This window comes from Lontra canadensis, unplaced genomic scaffold (assembly GCF_010015895.1).
Source record: "Lontra canadensis isolate GAN:19392208 unplaced genomic scaffold, GSC_riverotter_1.0 scaffold50, whole genome shotgun sequence".
In the NCBI taxonomy this organism is placed as follows: Eukaryota; Metazoa; Chordata; class Mammalia; order Carnivora; family Mustelidae; genus Lontra; species Lontra canadensis.
In genome coordinates, this window is record NW_022631044.1 from 857,276 (window position 1) to 876,350 (window position 19,075).

General features: G+C 38.4%; 1 protein-coding gene across 4 annotated transcripts in view; it reads left to right on the forward strand.

The window, feature by feature from the left end:
• EXOC6B (exocyst complex component 6B) overlaps positions 1 to 19,075 on the forward strand; it is a 607,587-nt gene that overhangs the window by 64,860 nt on the left and 523,652 nt on the right. For all 4 annotated transcript variants that reach the window (XM_032873651.1, XM_032873652.1, XM_032873653.1 and 1 more), the window contains exon 2: positions 14,142 to 14,307. In XM_032873651.1, the coding sequence (XP_032729542.1) occupies positions 14,142 to 14,307 (166 nt within the window). The remainder of the gene's footprint in view (positions 1 to 14,141; positions 14,308 to 19,075) is intronic.

Below are 19,075 nucleotides of genomic sequence, written 5' to 3' on the forward strand. Positions count from 1 at the left end.
GGAAAAGTAGACTATAATTGTAATAGGCAGTAAATTGTAGGTTTAGGATATCAGCTGAGTGAGGATAGCAATATATATAAGTAAATTGAAAGATTTTATGTGACTTTGAGCTCAATATGTGGCATGGTATAACTGCCCAAACTGTTAAAGCATTATTGTTAGACTATTTTAATAGAAGGTGAGTAAAAAAGTTAAAGAAGAGGTGTCTTTTTTTTTTCTTAGCTTGACCATGCTTGATTTTAAAATTGCTCATATTTATAGCATGCTTTCTGTGTGCCAGTCTTTGTTTTGGATGCTTTACTTCTATTATGCCATTTAATCTTCACACAACTGTGTGAAGTGGATTGCTATTATTATTTGCATTTTACAGATGTGAAAGCTTAAATATAGAAAAGTTTAATAACTGCCCAGGGTCACACAATTAAATAGGTAGCAGAACCAAACTTGAATCCAGGAAGTCTTGGCTTTGAAGCCTATGCTCTTGACCATTGTCCCACACTGCCTGTTTTATTACACTTTAAGAAGAATGTTGACTATTGGAATGTGTCCAGACGGTAAAAACCTGAATTGAAAGGCTGTTTATATGTGGAATAGTTGAATAATTTGAGATTGCTTAGTCTGGAGAAGGGAAGGGAGGGATCAAGGCCTTCTTCTCAGTGGTCCTTTGAGGGCAAAAATAAGATAGATGGTGAAAATTATAGGAAGGCAGATTTTATTTTTGAATAAGAACTTTGCAACAGCCATTGAAATGGGAACGTTGCCTCATAATGAACTTTCTTTTACCACAGATGTTTCAGCAAAAGCTGGAGAAGTATGTGATTAAGATATCTAGAAAAAAATTGAACTCGTGTCTGTGAATTTATATTGGATCATCTCTGAAATTCCCTTTTTCTGAACATTTTTATTTTAAAGATCTTTAAAATGGGGTAGACTGTAATGTCCTTAAACAAATTCTTTTATGAAAAAAGCACACAGCATTGATCTCTAACAGAAACTTAGTAATAGATCAGAGGTTCCATAATAACCATTGAGGCTCCCCTATTCCCCTCCCATTTGAAGGCCATGAAAGAACATTAATTGGCTGGCCTCACGGTTGAAATAGAAGGGCTCTAGGAAACTGCTACATCAATTTTCTTTCTTTCTTTTTAAAAAAGATTTTATTTATTTATTTAATAGAGTGGGGTTAGTGGGAGGGAGAGGATAGCAGAGGGAGAGGCAGATTCCCCTCTGAGCAAGGAGCTTGATGCTGGGCTTGATCCTAGGACCCCGGGATCATGATCTGAGCCGAAGGCAGACACTTAACTGACTGAGCCACAAAGGAGCTCCATGCATCAATTTTCAAATTGAGAATTTCAGGGGATCATATATAGGGATCATATATATTTATGTTTAAAATACATTTGGAGATTCTGATCATAAGGAGAGAAGGTCAGAATATAGAAAAGCTACTGAATTTTAAAAATTCTGACCAGCGGTGATTCCTTCTTAGGTTTGTAGGGGATAGACTGTGAGAAGAAATTCTCATTCTATTTTTTTTTTTTACATGTATTTGATTTTTGGATAATTATTAAACATTAAACCCCAGCTTACCCTGAAGTGATTGTTTTTATTTGGTTTTTATTTCAGTTAACATTTTATTGAACGTCTATCTATAATGAACTAGGTGCTATTGTAGACTTTTAAAGATACATTTCCTTTCTTTCAATGATAAAAGCAATACATGTTTATTTAAAGAAAATTTGAAGTTATAGAAAAGTAGAAAGAAAAAAGTCACAATTGCATTATCCACACTTTGCCATTTGTATTATTTTAGTGTGTTTATGTTTCACCTCCCCCCTGCTCTCATCCTCTGTCTCATCTTCCTCTTTTTCCCTCTCATCCTTTTCCTTTAATCTTATCCTTGATGTAAATGTGGCTGCCTGGGGAAGGTGAGTGTTTCTGTGTATGGGCAGTGTCAGAAAGTTTGCTTCTTGTGTGAAATAACAGTAAGGCTTACTCCGGTAGGGTTATCTTTGAGAGTAAGTGAATTAGTTATGCAGAATGTTCAACAGAGAGCTTGGATAGATCTTTAAAATGCTTATTTTTACTATTATAGTTTTGAGCTGGATTTATCCTTTTAATGTATGGGTGATATTAGTATAGTAAGATTTTCTAGATTCCATTGCTGGGTGGTTGAATGATTGGCCCCAAATTTCCTTGCTTTTCTTCTGAGTTGGTACTATAAGTAACTTTCCCCTGATGTTCTTGAGCCATCATTACAAACTCAGACATACACCTCAGACGTATTTCAGAACCATGATCAGGTATAAATTGTCTTAGCCGCCCTACATGATATGTGGTGGGATTTCTCTGTATACCCCTATGATAATCGTTTAATAGAACACTTAATCCAGGTTGAAATGATGAAAAATGGCTAAATAACAGGACATTTAGCATTGTCCTTTGTTCGGGTCCCTATGACTGTACATTACAGTGTCTAATCTTGGTATGAGATCGAGGTTTATTATTATGATACAGAGTTCGTGACTACTTTTATGTTTTCCAAAGTACAAATCTTTAACAGACTGTACCCCACTCTCTCCCTTTAAAAAAAAAAAAGACTTTGCCAACAAATTTTTTCTCTCCTTTGAGAGTTCAGTTGGTAATTTGGAGCATATAGCCATGATGTTTGGGAGTTATCTAACTGTTTCCATTGTTGTAGCCTGATTGTCCATGGTTTAATCATCAGCAGTTAAGAAGAAAAGCAAAAAATGGCTCCAGGCTGCACAGTACCATAAAAAATTTTCACCTGGAAGCAATTTTTTCTAAAAGCCCTTAGGGATGCTGTCACCCTCCCCCTTCTGCTGGCAACAAGGGCCAGAAACACCAGTTCCCTTCAGAGTCTTGTTGCTGTTTAATCATCTTTCTCCTAGCTTCCAGAGAAGGTTAGAGGAGAGCTGGGGAAATAACAAATTATTCCCAGACACTTCTACAGTAGATTTCCTTGAGCTAAGTTCTCTCTTTTCTTCCTCCAGTTCCTTCTTTTCCTCTTTTGCATTTTATTTTATTTTATTTTATTTTTTTTAAAAGATTTTATTTATTTATTTGACAGATAGAGATAACAAGTAGGCAGAGAGGCAGGCAGAGAGAGAGAGAGGAGGAAGCAGGCTCCCCGCCGAGCAGAGAGCCCGGTATGGGGCTCGATCCCAGGACTCTGGGATCATGACCTGAGCCGAAGGCAGAGGCTTTAACCCACTGAGCCACCCAGGCGCCCCTCCTCTTTTGCATTTTAACTGAAGGTCCAAGTTATTGCGCTGCTAGAACTTGAATTTACTTTTCGAGTAAGAATGTTTACTTTTTATTCTAGTGCTTGTCTTTGGAGAAAGCTTAAATGTTGAAACATTTTTCAGGCACTGCTTTAGACCCTTTGTCACTTCATAGTGGGTTCTCCCTGGGGGTGCAGGTGTTGTTCCAGGGGTAAATCCTCAAGGAACACAAGGTCCTGTAGGGAAGATAAACATGTAAATAAGTCATTATGATGTAGAGTGTTTGGCATTGGGGTACCCTCTCAAAAATATGAACAAATAGACATCTCAAAACCGAAGAGTATTGACTCAGCTTTCCATCTGCGAATGCCCTTAGTGGTGGTGCCCATTCATTTCTAGAACAATATGAGGCATTTGTTGAAGAACTTGAAGGCAAAGCAGGATGATAGTACCTCTGGTGAAATTTACCTCACACCACACATAGTTTCATAGATTCAGGACCAGTTTACATCGACACGGTGTCAAAATGAGGGCAAGATGGTCAGTGTGGGTGCTGTGGCTGTTAAGGTTTACTGCTTATCCTGTATCGATTGTTGACCAGGGACAGTGCTGGGTGCTTCAACAGATTTTGCTTCTTCATTTTTAAAAATAGATTTTTAAGTGTTTTCCTTGATAAACTGGACTGTTACAGGCTGCAGTGGATTTTTAGAATAGTTGAAATTGGCTTCTTGCGGGAAAAGATGCCTAATGCCAGCCTATCAGTAAGTAGGAGAAAAGTAAAATCTACAGGATGCATCTTCAAAGAATGAACTCCCAGTGCTCACTGTCAGGAGGCATTGACCCCAAAGCTTAAATTCTCTCAGGTTTTACCAAAAGTTTCTTAGGTTCTACTTACTTGGTAAGGAAGGAAGCTTCTATACCAGGTCATGGGAGTTGTAGTTAGGAGGGAGGTTTTACAGAAGTGAATTTTGAGCGAGTCTTGAAGGATGCTTGCCAGCTAAAATGATAGTAAGAAGATTGTGGGCAGAGAGAGTACTGAGTACACTCAGGGAACTTCAAGTGGAGTTGTAGAGAGAATGCGGAGGGTGTTCAGAGAAGTCTGCACATGGAGAGGGCCTATGTATTATGTTGGGGACTTTGACTTGATCCTGAGGCAGGACTTAATTCTAAAAGGGGGAGTGTGTGTGTGTTTCATGATCATATTTCATTTTATTTCTTTTTTATTTTATTTTACTCTTTTAGATGTGGGGAGGGGCAGAGGGAGAGAGAATCTTAATCATGCTTCACGCCCAGCACGGAGCCTGACATGGGGCTCGATCTCGCAAGCCCGAGGTTATGACCTGAGTAGAAATCAAGTGTCTGATGCTTAACCAACTGAGCCACCCCGCGATCATACTTCATTAAAGAAGATTACTGTGAAAGAAGTATCAAACAAGGATTGTTAGGGAAATATGGAGGGGGATGAAACAGATATTAAGAGAGATAAGACATGAGCCAGGGCAGTGGCAGGGGAGGATAGGGAGGAAGAACAACATGGAAGAGAGGTTGTGAATCAGAATTAGTTGGTCTTGGTGATTGATGAGCTGGAGAGAGGTGTGAGGTGGAGTGAGGAGTCAAGGTTAACTTACATATTTCTAACTTGGGTGACTGGATGGGTGTTGGTACTTTCAACTGAGGTGGTGAATATAGGAGAGATTTGGAGGCTTGGGTGGTAGGCTAATGATTTCAGCTTTTGACATGCACAGTTTTGAGATGTTTTTGAGAATGAATGGTGGTTGGATATTTGGGCTTATAGGATTTGACAGGATATGCCCTAGCATTACTGATTTGGGAGCCAAAGATGGTTAATTAATAGTAAAAATGGAAGTATTTGTGACACTTCTGAGCATGTATACATGAGAGTGAGAGGAGATGAAGGCCAAACAAGCGTTGAGAGCCAGAAGGAAGGAGAATTGGTGGAGACCGAGAAGGGGAATGTCTTGGAAGCCCTGGGAATAGATACTTCAGGAGAGGACATGGTCAGTGGTGGCACATATAAAAGAGGAGTCAAGTAAATGATGAGCTGACGAGTGAATATTTGATTTGACTGTTAGGCTTTTATTTTTTAAAGATTTTAGTTATGTATTTGAGAGAGAGATAGCATGAGCGCACAAGCAGGAGGGAGGGGCAGTGGGAGAGGGAGAAGCAGATTCCCTGTTGAGCAGGGAGTATGATGTGGGCCTTGATCCTAGGACCCCAAGATCATGACCTGAGCCAAAGGCAGATGCTTAACTGACTGTGCCACCCAGGCACTCCTAAAATAAATTCTTAATTTCAGATCTCTCAGGCCACAATGGTAGTATTAATAGTACGAGTTTGGGCTTCCCTTCTTTGAAAAGGCCATCTTGTGGTTTCATATTATCATGAGAGATTTCCCCCTTTCCCTACCCAAGGTCGAGTCCCAGACAGGTAGGTTTCCTTTTGGCCTCCCTTTATGAAACTACTGATTCCTTTAATTTTTATGGGTAAGAGTTTTACTACCTTTCTTTCAGTAAGGGTATAGCCTGTGGGTATCTTGGCTTTTTTCATTTGGAGGCCTCTGATTGGGTTTTTCACCTTTTGTGGGTTTCTTTTTCTGTATATGGCTATCAAATAGAAGCATTAGGTTATAGGGGATTGGTAGAATCTGGATTCCTGTTCCAGTTTTGCTTTAGCCTCTGGAAATTTTTCTCGTTTTACCTTTTCCTTAGCCATTCACTAAAAAAGATTTAGAAACTTAATCCCAGCAGTTTTGGGAGTTTAGGAGTAGAAAGTTTTTTCTTCCAATCTTCCATATTGTTCGTGGAACTTGATCTTATTTTCCCTACTTTGTTCTCTATTCCTTTTTAGGATGGAAACTATTCTGATACTGTTTATCCACCCTTCTTCAGGGTCTTAAATTGCTTATAGATTTATAGAGCTTTAAACTGTGGTCACTTTGGCTGTGGGGTGTCAGTAAACAAGCCCCGGCACGTGAAATTGGACCAGGAATTGAATGTGATGTTGGAAAGTCTGCTTCTTTCTCAGAAAATCAGAAAGGTGTTGTGTATGTGTGTGTGTGTTTTGTGCATATGGGTGTACATCACACACATATATATCGCATACACACTCTGTAATGTGCATACACATGTAAATGTATATTATACACAACATACACATCTACAAATGACGTCTGTAACATTATTTATAGTTTGATTTAGTGATTTTGGGAAAGTTGGTTGGTCTGCTTTTGTTAGGCCTACTTTAAATCTATATGCCTAAAGAGCCTGGGACTATTTCGGTGTTCCCAACAGCCTGCTTCTATTTGGTTTGTTCCTCTGTATTAATAGCTTCATGATCTCTGTCATTGGACTCATAATATTAAATGTGGAATTTCTTCAATTAATACATGCCTTCAGTTACTTAGGGTGATTAATTGTTCTAATAGTGTGACATTATCATGAGGTAGCCATTATGGTCTCTGTATCTTTAATTTGGAGTTTCCTTGCTTTCATTAGTTTATTTTCTTTCTTTCTTTCTTTCTTTTTTTTTTTTTAAAGATCACAAGTAGGCAGAGAGGCTGGCAGAGAGAGAGGGAGGAAGCAGGCTCTCTGCTGAGCAGAGAGCCTGATGTGGGGCTCGATCCCAGGGCCCTGGGATCATGACCTGAGCCGAAGGCAGAGGCTTACCCTCTGAGCCACCCAGGTGCCCTCACTAGTTTATTTTCTAAGACTGTTGTTGATTTGACTGATGTTTTGGGACAAGTTCCCCTTCTCCACTTTCCTGTGCTGTTTAGACAATACCTGGTTTTTAGTAGGCTCTTTGGCTAGCTGCCAGTTGAAACTTCTCCACCCTGTTTTTAATCCCTCTGAAAATAGCCATCATAGAAGTGTGGGGTTCCCTTTCTGCCTTGAGGGAGATCTCCATCACAACTTACTTTTGGTTGCACAGGTTATTTTGGTGAAGCCAGTTGTAAGCCTTGGTATCGGCAGGATGAAAGAAGGATTTGAATGTATTTGAGCTCCCGTGGCAGCACAGGAACACTTGGGTATGGTCTTCAGCTTAGACCTCCTTAACTAGCATATGCTTCCGCTGTCCTTGATGATGATGATGTACAGCGATCTACTTTCACCTTTACCGACTCTGAGCGTCCAAACTCCCATAGTAAGGCCTGAATTAAAGTGATAGATAAACTGAAGTAAGACGACGAAGGGATCTTAAACTCCGCTTGACCTTCTGCAGTTTCTCTTTCAACATCATGCTCAAATCTGTTTTTCCACTTTATTTTTAACTTTTGGAATAAACAGAAATACTAATGATGCTTTTATGGAACTTAATGAGGAGAAGAAAATGTTTCAGGACTAAAACCATGACAGAAGTTAAGAAAAATATATATGAGAAAGAAAAGACCAGAATAAACTCTGGATTTTTTTTCTTGGATTAATCAAAAACAAAAAGAAAAAATGTTCAGTCTTTGTGTCATGAAGTTCTCCTTAGTTCTAAAAACATCTCAACAGCTAAACGTTGTTGGAGATGATATGCTTTGCATCTGTCTTTGAGACAATCAGAAATCCACATCTACCTTTCCTTCTCTTTCCCCATCTTCATCATACTTGAAGGGTCTCCTCTGTGCCAGGCTCTGTGCTAGGAGCTGAAGACAAAATGGGCAAGACACAGTCTCTGCCCATAAGGATATTAATGTTCTAGTGAGGAGAAATTGACAAGTGAGTGGGCAATCAAAATACAGGTTTTTGGGATGCCTGGGTGGGTCATTCGGTTGAGCGTCTGCCTTTGGCTCAGGTCATGATCCCAGGGTCCTGGGATCGAGTCCCACATTGGGCTTCTTGGTCAGTGGCGAGTCTGCTTCTCTTTCTGCCTGCCACTCACCTACCTGCTTGTGCTCTCTCTCTCTCTCTCTCATTGTGACAAATAAATAATCTAGAAAACAACAACAAAGGCAACAACAGAATAGTTTCTTTGTGAATTCTGTGATGGTGTTAAAAGCAAAAGAGGAACACATAACAGAGTCTATGTAGCTAGTGTAGTTTTCCTAGAAAAAGTAAAGTGCAAACTGAGATTTGAAGAATGGGAGTTAACTCTTGGAAGAAAATGGGGAGGAGCACTCTAGCAGTCTAGCAGTCCTGGGAACAGGATTCCTTAGCACTGTGTAGACTTTGATTTGCTGTTGGCTTTTCTCTGATTTGTCTGCTGCCTTTGAAGACTGAACAACACTATGCTTTTAGGATACTTTCCTTTCCAAGTAGCAGAATATTGACGGAAAGTGGAAATAGGAAACTTCCTAAAAATTGGAAATTTCCCTCAAAATAGGAAATTTATTAACTCACATACTATGGGACTGCTTGAGCATTGGTTCATCATCAAGGACCCACGTGTTTTCCATCTTTCCCCCTTGTCACCCTCAGATTGTGGGCAGTATCTCCTCTCACCTTGGAATGGTTGCTGCCTCCCCAAGCATTGTATAGGAAAGTGTGAAGTAGGAAAACAGTTTCTTTTTCTTCGTCCTTCAGGAAAGAAAACCTCTTCTTGGATCTTCACTTCAAGGCTTCTTCTTACTTTGCATTGGTGAAAGTTGCGTCACCTGTTAGCTGGTCACTGGCATGGGGGGTGGAATAACCATGACTGGCTGGGCAACTGACTCATCCTGAAGTAGAAGTGTGTGTGTGTGTGTGTGTGTGTGTGTGTGTGTGTGTGTGTGTGTGTCTTTTTTTTTTTTAAAACCACTTAAGCTTTGTATCTGATAATAGCTTTTCCTAATTGTGTTTTCTTTGGGAGTGAGGTCCAGATGTATTAGTAACAAGCAATGTAATTTTGACTATGGCATTTTAGCTTTCCGTGGCCTCAGTTTCCTCCATTTTACAACGAGAGCTTTGTTTTCCATCTCCAAGACCTCTTCCAACTCTAACATCTGAGGGGTTCATGGGACCTTTTTGCTTTCTTTGCTAGAAAAGGAGACTGACCGATGTACCACAGAGGACACTTTCTAGCTGTATGAATTTGTCAAGTTGCTTCATCTTCTTGGGTTTCAGGTTCCTCATTTATAAAATGGGAATATTGTCTAATTTATAAGGTTCATAGGATTTAAATGAGATAACATATGCTTATAACATTATTTTTCTCTTTGGACAAACAGATTTGAGCTGATGTAGGCTGTAGCAAATGATATAGTCCTGTAATGATTCATTACCGGGGAGTGATAAATAGTTGTTGAATAGAATTCCTGAAGTACCATTTTAGAAGCTGAAATCTCTCTTTTAAAATGCCCATGAAATCTAGGTGGGATGTGTGAAAGTATGCATCAGAGAGCCACTAGAGTAAAACATGTTGCTTTTTGTAGAACCCTCTGTGTGTGTGTGCATGGGTGCATGTTTTTGTTTGGTTGTTTTTTGTGTTTTGTGTTTTGTGTGTGTGTGAAATTAGACTCTACAAGGAAGCATTTATGTGATTGACTCAAAATTTAGGCTATAAAAACTTGTTCATTCTCAAGCATTTCTTCTTGTTTACCTTTTACCAGGTACTAGAATATTCTTTGGATTATGACAAATAATGAAACCAGTGGTACAATTTGTTTATTTCATAGACAGCCTTATTTACCTGTGGCAAAGATTATGTTGAAAGCGTAGAGTTTTCCTCTAAATCCTGCTCTATGTTAGAGGGGTGCCTGGGTGGCTTAGTCAGTTAGGTGTCTGACTCTTGATATTGGTTCAGGTTATGATCTCAGGGTTGTGGGATCCAGCCCTGTATCAGGTTCCTTGTCCAGCATGGAGTCTACTTGTCCTTCTCCCTCTGTCCCCACTCCCCTACTGGTGTGTGTACCCTCTCTCTCAAATAAATAAAATAAAAAAAAATCCTGCCTTATATCACATATGGAAGATTATTAGGGTGCTTTATATAAAGTATCATTTAATAACTACTTATAAGTTTTTGGTCAGGAGATATTACAGACTATAAGTTTTAGATCTTTAAGCAGTTCCTCTTGGCCACATCAAGTTGGAGTTTCAAGGGATGTTAGAAATGGTCATCACTAGATGGCAGTCTTTCTCTAGTTTAAGTCGTTTATTCCAGGTTTGGGGGCGGGGTGGGGAAGCTAGTCTTTGTTCAAGTGCAAAGTCGACAACGAATCTTAGGTTAACTTCTATAGGTCTATAACCTTTCCGGAATTTAAAATAAAGAATTTTATTTTTAATATTCTCTATCTAATAGATATGTTGGTTAGCACTAAGTGTGAGATACACTTGAAATGCTGGTAGAAATTGGGCTGTTAAGTAGTGATCTATAGCTGCCTTTACCTATGCTGGGCAATTTGAAAAAAAAAAAAAACAAAAAACTTTTAAATCAGTGACTTTTTTTAACTTCTTCGATAACCAGATGAAAACTATGGATCAGTTTCCCTTACAATTACATATATGTACTTCTCCCTATATATACATTAAATCTGGAAATTGTGGATTTCTTGATATGTAACCCTGAAAAACAAGTTTGTTACATATAGTCCCAATACCCTTGTTTTAAATATGTGGGTTTTACATTTATTCTAACTTTTTAAACACTCAAGATCCTCAAAGGATTTGCTAAAACCCTTTGATGTTATCCAACATTATTATAATTAAAGAGAATAGTAGAATCCTAAAGGCCCTAAGATAGGAGAAATAGTTAAGGGCTAGTGATAAGGGTGTAGAGAATTCACTAAGATGTTTTGAACTACTACCTGTTAACACCTCTCTGAAAAATGTATGATTTTACAGTTTATTGACTTAAGTTGAAAGTGGGAGTTAATTGTAGACACTTAGAGGTGGGTTGATACTTAGAGAGTTTGTAACTGATTGCTTCCTATTTTCTAAATGGGAACGCTGAGGGTCATAGAGATTAACTGAGTTGCTTTAAGATTCATAGCTGGTTAGTTGCATTGCTAAAACCAAGGCTATATAGTTAGGCAGCTAAAATCCACCTTTCCTTTCTTTAATTTATATTTTTTTTAAGTAGGAAGTTCAAGGAACTAGGTTGCTAGGGAGGTATTATTAACATGTTACAAATTTCTTAATTTGGAGATTTTCTTCTCTTTGAGTTATCTTTTGTGATATTAATATAGGTCTTTGGAAAGGAGAAATGAAGAGAAGTTCTACATAGTAGAAGGAAGTAGGTATGCTACTTAGAAGTATGGTCAAGATATAACAATTTGGAACCAGAGAGTTGTCTAATATTGAATACTATCTGCTCATGTCATTTAGATTGATACATTTTCATTGGTTATTGCTTTTCTAAAAGTGGCAAAGAATATTAGTATCTTCACAGGGAAACCTTTTCCTTTTCTTTGGAAGGGGAAATTTATGCTTATTTGAGATTATTGAAATGCCAGTGCTAGATTCTGCCCTCCGTCTGTATTTCAGATAGCTCCTTTAGGCAGTTGGTTATTCTATAGTGTGTCTTAATTGTCAAAGTGGGTATTGTTTATAATGTTTTGGAGATCTTATTATTTCAAAAGAAGGAGAATGAATCTAGATTGCTGCGGGTTTTCTGAAGTAAGTGATCAGAATTTTTACTGGAAGCCAAATTTGTGTATGTATTATCTGTAATTACTGCTGAGTTTTGGGCAATGGAACTGATCTGCTGAGGAGACTATACAAGATCAGGGTCATGATCTCTAGTACCTGCAAATGATTCTAGCACCCCAAGATGTTGGTAATGAACAAATGTGTATTTGTTAAACAAATGTCAGATGTCAGAGAGGTTTTAGAGATAATATTAGTCATTCATTTAGTCAACAAATATTTACTCATTGCCTTCCACCTGTCTGGCACTGTTGTAGAGGTACAGTGGAGAATATGGCAGACAGAATTCTTGCCCTGGAGCTTATAATCTAATTGGGATGGGTTGGGGGGAGAGATAGGCAACAAACCTGGATGATGAGAATGAAAAAGTTGTTTGAAGATATAGAGGATGAATATTACTAGCATAAGAACTGCAAAAATAAAATTCTTGAGGGAAGAAGAGGCTTGAAAAAAAAAGTCATTGTAGCTAGAACATTAGAGGACAGAGGGTGGCGGGGGGTGGGAACTAGAGATAAATGAGGTTGGGGAGATATCAGAGACTAGATTGTATAGGATCTTACAAGCTATGGTAATGGTATGAGATTTTTATTCTTTTGGTGAAGAGAAACCATTAGAAAGATTTAAGCAGAGGGATAACATCTGAATTATTACCTTATAAAGATCATTTTAACTGCTGTGTGGAGGGCGTCTGCATGGAGGTGGGGAGATGGGGAGGTGGAAACTTTTGAGAAACTATTACCTTGTGCCAATGATACAGATTTGGACTAGGTTTTTAGTAGAAATGGTGAGATGCAGTCCGCTATTAAGATATGTTTTGGTGGTTGAGTTGTTAGGATTTATTAATGGTTTGGATGGGGGTATGTGATGGAAAGTGGTGGATTAGGAGTAATTCTTGCATTTGGATTTTGACTTGGCAAACTGGAGAGTGCCCTTAGTTGTGATGAGGTTGGTGAGTGGTAGAGAGATTTGGGGAAGAACACGTTTGGGAGTGGAGATATTTTGGTGATAGATGATTTTTAAATTTGAGATAGCTTTTAAAAATCCAGTTGTAATTGTTAAATAGTAGCTGGATATTTGAGAGTCTAGTGCTCATCAAAGTGCTCTGAATTAAAGGTGTAGATTAGGAAGTCATTATTATGTACGTGGTATTTTAAAGCCATGGCATCAAATGACATTGCTTGGTAAGAGAGCATAGTTAGAAAAGATATGTTGTTTTAGGAATATTTAGAAAGGGACTAGAGGAGGAGGAGCCCAGAAAGGAGATTGAGAAGGCTTGTCTGTGAAAGGATAAAAACCACACTATTGTGGTATCACTGAATTCTAGAGAAAAGATTGTTTCAAGAAGGAAGGTGTATCATATTACAGCAAATGCTGCTATTAGGTGGAGCACGATGAATGCTAACTATTGGGAGGTGAGGAAGCCACAAAAAGGTTTGCTGGAAGGGGAGCAGGGAAATAGGATTGTTAGCTGGAGGGAAATGTGTAGGTAAGGACAGTTTCTTTAAGTCATGTTTATATGCCTATGAGAATGACTTAGCAGACTGGTGGAATGTATGCTGTAGAGGATGGATAAAAGGGAATAATTGAAGGCATAAAGTTCATGAGACAACAAGAAAGAATGACAGATAAGAGCTTGAATTCACGCTTTTTCCATTGTTACAGGAGTTACTGAGGTAAGAAGTTTGGTTGATTTTAGTGGGAGAAGAAATATCTTTCAGTTTGAAATGTGTCGTCACATCAGCAGCTGAGAGTGAGGGAGGGGATGGACATTTGAGGAAAGGACAAAGTAACGTTCTCACACAGTTATTGAGGTTACAAAGTGATTTTGTGGTTGTGGTGGTGGTGGGGGATAGTTTTAATAGTATTATCTAGCAATATTTATTGAATGCCCAATGTAGATTTGTGCTTATATAGCTAAACAGAGTCTACCCAGCACAGCTGTGTTTTTCTCCAGCAGCATCAGCTTCTTGGGTATAGTTATGGAGTGATTGGGTAGTGGCTTTATCCAAAAGTGAGTTTTTCTAGGGAAGTTTCAGAAGGAAAGTTGCAAAGGAGTTGTAATTCAGTCCTTTCGTTTTATGACAATAATTCTGTGATGAGTACTGTTAAATATTTAAGTATTTTTGAATGGATAGGAAGCAAAATTTCTGTTTTCCTAAAAAAAAATACTCATCTAGAATTGGGGCAATGTTAATATAATTGGATTACTCTGTGGTTAACGTACCTTCAATATGAAATCTCCAAATAAATTCACTTCTGGGTTTGTAATTCTATTTCTCTTTCTTAGAAGTAAATCTGGTGTAATCTTCATGCGATTTTTTTTTTTTTAAAGGTCTGTCTATGATGGTGAGGAGCATGGACGATTCATGGAGAAGCTTGAAACTCGCATCCGCAATCATGACCGGGAAATTGAGAAAATGTGCAACTTTCATTACCAAGGCTTTGTGGACTCTATAACTGAACTCCTGAAAGTGAGAGGGGAAGCTCAGAAACTCAAAGTAAGAAGGCTCCAAGAGGGACTTGTTTCTCTGTTCTGTGCCGGGGTTTTGATTAGCATTAAAGGAGTAGGGAATACATTGCAGGTTGTATGTTTGTAGTAAAGAAACTAAGGAAGGAATTTGTACTGAAACATAGATAATTGGGATTATTTTACCTAAAAAGAATACTCTTCTAAGTTAAATTTTATTTTGGATGACTGCATGTGGATGAGAACCAGCAACAGAATCAGTAACTGTTCATTTCAAATAGAAACACAGTTGATTCTTCATGTCATCCATGTACTTCCTTGCCAGATAAAAGCATCATTGTAAGATGACAGGGTTGTAGGGCATGACACGGTTATAGAAGTCTTCGCAGCCGAGCAACCAAGGCTGCAGGAAAACAAATCAGTGGTAGTTGTGGGATATCTTCTACCAAAGCATGGAAATTCTTTCTTGATATGACAGATTCAAATTCAGGAAGGAGACCAGCCATATTGGTCTGGTCCCTTACCTTAGATAATTGACTTTTCTTATTGATCTTAAATTTGATAGCTTCACTAAACTCTTCTGTTATTTCTAATAAGTTTTGTGCAGACTTCTTTTGAGTTTTCTATGTAAACACTCATATGCTCTATAAGTAATAACAACTTTTTTCTTTCTTTCTGGTCCTTATGGCTCTAATTCATTCCTTCCTTCCTTCCCTCCTTCTTTCCTTCCTCCCTCCTTCTGTCCCATGTTTTACCTTCCTTACTCCTTTCCCTCCCCTCCTTTTTTTTTTTCTCTTCCTCTTTCTTTCTTTCTCCCTCTCTCTCTCCTTCTTTTTCTTCATCTTTTTCTTCTTCTCCTCTTCCTCCTCCTTCTCCTATTGGAATTTGGATTAAAATCCCAAAATAATTTTCCTTGGGCATGGGGTGAACTTGATAGTGAGTATAAAATCCATTAAAAAGAATACATTGGTAAGAAAAGTAAAGAACTGATTTTATTGAGAGGGAATGTGGGTTATTTAAAGCTACAGTAATTTAAAAGCTAATTTGAGGTGGCTCAGTTGGTCTGACTCTCGATTTCAGCTCAGGTCATCATCTTGGAGTTGTGAGATTGAGCTTTGTGTCGGGCTCTGTGCTCTGAGCAGGGTCTGCTTGGGATTCTCTCTCCCTCTCCCTCTGCCCCTCCCCCTCCCCAGTCTCTAAATTAAATAAATAAACTCTTGGGGCACCTGGGTGGCTCAGTCATTAAGAGTCTGCCTTCAGCTCAGGTCATGATCACAAGGTCCTGGGATCAAGCCCTGCATCGGGCTCCCTACCTGGTGGGAAGCCTGCTTCTCCCTCTCCCACTCCCCCTGCTTGTGTTCCCTCTTTTGCTGTCTCTCTCTCTGTCTAATAAATAAATAAAATCTTGAAAGATTTATACATAAATAAACTCTTAAAAAAAAGAGCTAATTTGACTGTAAAACCTAACCTGCATGAAGCTATCAAGCTTCTTAATATGTTTTATTTAATGTAAAATTTTGTCTTTTGCTGCACAAATATTAATGTGTTTGATTGCGGGATCCTATCCTACTATCCATTGGGTAGGGGTGTTATGTAATATACAGTATGTACCATATTATCTTTACAAAATGTCCAAATTTCTGAAGTCTAAATAAAACACAGTGGGTCCCACGGTTCCAAATAAGAGTTTATGGAGCTGTACAATTGTCCAACCTTCTTAAGAAGTATATTATTGCTTCTTAGTTATATCCTTAGTTGCTGCCTTTACCCTTTCCTCCCAAAGTAATGATTGTTCTGATTTGTTATTACTGTGCTTAATGCTTAAGTACTTCAGTTGAAATTAAATTTGACCTGGTTTTCATTCAGTATACCAGCATTAATCTCAGATGAACGAAATAGTTAAGTGTAGAATACAAAATCATCCAGGAACTAATAGGAAGTACAGATGAATGTTTGTGTGATTTTGGAGTGAGGAATACATTTCTAAACAAAATTCCTAAAGCCAGAAAGAAAAAAGTTGATAGATATGACATTGAAATGAAAGAATCTTTTCTACATATAAGGTAAAAATTAAATATAAATAATAAATAAAAACTAAAGATACATTTGCCGAAATGACTAATATCTGTAATATAGAAAAAAATCTATATAAATTGAAAGGAAGAATATAAACATTCTAATAGGAAACAGAAATATACATTAATATACAGTGTACGTAAGAAGAAATACAAGGGAACTCTACAATTTAGAAAATTAAAGGAATGGAAGCATAGTAAAATGCTGCCTAATAAAATGATAGAGATGAGAAAAATGATATTTAAGATTAGAGATATGATACTAGTCAACCAGGGTATGCCTGGTTGGAGTGTAGATTGTTACAACCTTTGAAGAGAGCAATTTTATTTAGGAATACTTAAAACTCCACACTGTTTTGAAGACTTACTTTTTTTTTTTTTTTTTAAAGATTTTATTTATTTTGTTTTATGCCCACAAGGGTCGGGGAGGGGCAAACAGTGGAGGGAGAGAGAATCTGAAGCAGACTCTGCAATGAGCCCAGAGCCCGGTGTGGGGCTTGATTTCTCAACACTGAGATCATGACCCAAGCTGAAACTAAGAGGTGGCTGGCCAAGCCACCCACAGCGCCCTAAGACTTATTCTGAAGCTATAGATGCATGTATAAGGATATTCATATGATTTTTTTAATGTATAAAGCTTTATTTTATTTTATTCATTTTCCCCTCCCTCTGCCCTCTAATGGGTAAAACTTTTTTTTTTTTTTTAAAAGATTTTATTTATTTATTTGACAGAGAGAGATCACAGTAGACAGAGAGGCAGGCAGAGAGAGAGAGAGGGAAGCAGGCTCCCTGCTGAGCAGAGAGCCCGATGCGGGACTCGATCCCAGGACCCCGAGATCATGACCTGAGCCGAAGGCAGCGGCTTAACCCACTGAGCCACCCAGGCGCCCCTCTAATGGGTAAAACTTTAAAATGTCCCTAAAGTCATTTAGTAGAAGGTGAGTAAAATAGGTCATGATACATTCATTGAAAAGAATAATAAACTATGGTTTATTTTAGAAGGATATCTTACATGAGAAAGTATTAGAAATATTTGCTTAATGTATAAAACTGTTAAAAAGTATGAACAATTTGATTATATTTTAAATAAAAAGTGCTGAATTTGGGGGGGCTGAAATGGACAATTGAGGCTTCAGATGGACAAAAGTATCTGAAATGTTTGAAAGCCAAAGTAGGGGGCTCCTTCCAGGAGCCGTGTATGCTGTTTGTCCTCACTCAGCCATCCCAGCTTTCCATTCTTCCCTCAAGCTGTTCTTTTCTGTGTTATTTGGACGTGTATATTCCAGACTTCTCCCTCTGCTCCCTGGGCCCCCTGTCCGTGACAGGTGACCCAAAACCCTGTCTCTGGTTACTGAAGTAGTCACGTGGTAGAGTTCCTTCTTGGTGTACTTTCACTGAACATTGCCCATAATGCTCACCAGTTGCTGGTATCCCTTGCTGGTTGGTGCTCATCTCCTCTTCCTTCCTCCAATCTGTTTCAAGTTGCAGATTCCTTCAAATTACTCAGGTTGCCCCCGAGAGAAAGCATGACAGGGAGGCTACTGGTTCCGGGGGTTTGCTGCAGGCTTCCGCTCATCTCCTCTGAAACGTGAGGGTATTAAAGTCTAGCAGCACACTCTAGAGTGGGAGTAGGGGGTGGGGAGGGGGGCATTCAGCCTGGGTTAGGAAGCTATGAAAATTAGGGATTCTTGAGCTGTATTAACGAGTTTAGAAAATGCAAAAGGTTAAGTATTAACTACTGTCAGTATTATTTTAACATAACAAGGAAAAGAAACTACACTCTCTAGGATGCCCACTATTTCTTTTGATTCATAGTATGTATATTATCTCTGTCCATATTTAGGTTTTCTGCATCAAGAGAAGTAGCAAGCTAGATAGGCAATATACTTTCTTTTCATTTTTATGTTAAAATTCTAATGAAGTGGTAATTATCTTCTTATTAGAGGCATTGGTTAGGCTCCTATGGAGTGTTTTAGAACCATTGTTTGCACAAGGTCAAACTGGTGGGCCATAATCAGTATTTTTAATAAAAATTGGAAGAGATAGAACAGAACAGAATGGAAAGCAATAAAGTGTATTACAGGTAGTGAGGATGAACACTTTCTTGAGAAGTTTGTTTCAGGTGTGTGTGTGTGTGTGTGTGTGTACGCATGCATGCGTGCCCTATACTTTTGTACTGGTTGCAATGTAAAATGTATTTCTCACAATGAGTTTGAGTGAAAAAAAAATTTAGATGTGGTGTCTTTTGTAAGGTAAATAAAGTAGACAATGATTTTGAATTTAGTAGTATTTATGGAAGGTTGAATTTTATGAGCTCTCTAGTTTAGTATTAAACAACTGATTATTATTATTTTTTTAAGATTTTAAAAATTTATTTGACATAGATCACAAGTAGGAAGAGAGGCAGGCAGAGAGAGAGAGCGGTAAGCAGGCTCTCTGCTGAGCAGAGGAGCCCGATGCGGGGCTCGATCCCAGGACTCTGGGATCATGACCCGAGCTGAAGGCAGAGGCTTAACCCACTGAGCCACCCAGGCACCCCTAAACAACTAATTATTCTTGAATAAACACTCTGAAGGGGGAGATAGCAGTACATATTTCAAGGCATGCCACCCCATTTTTATTCACATTACTTAAAAGCTTTTTCTTATAGTAAGCTGATATTAATCCTGTGTTCTAGTAACATCCATTTATTAGTTTAAGTAATAAGCACTATTTTTAAGACAG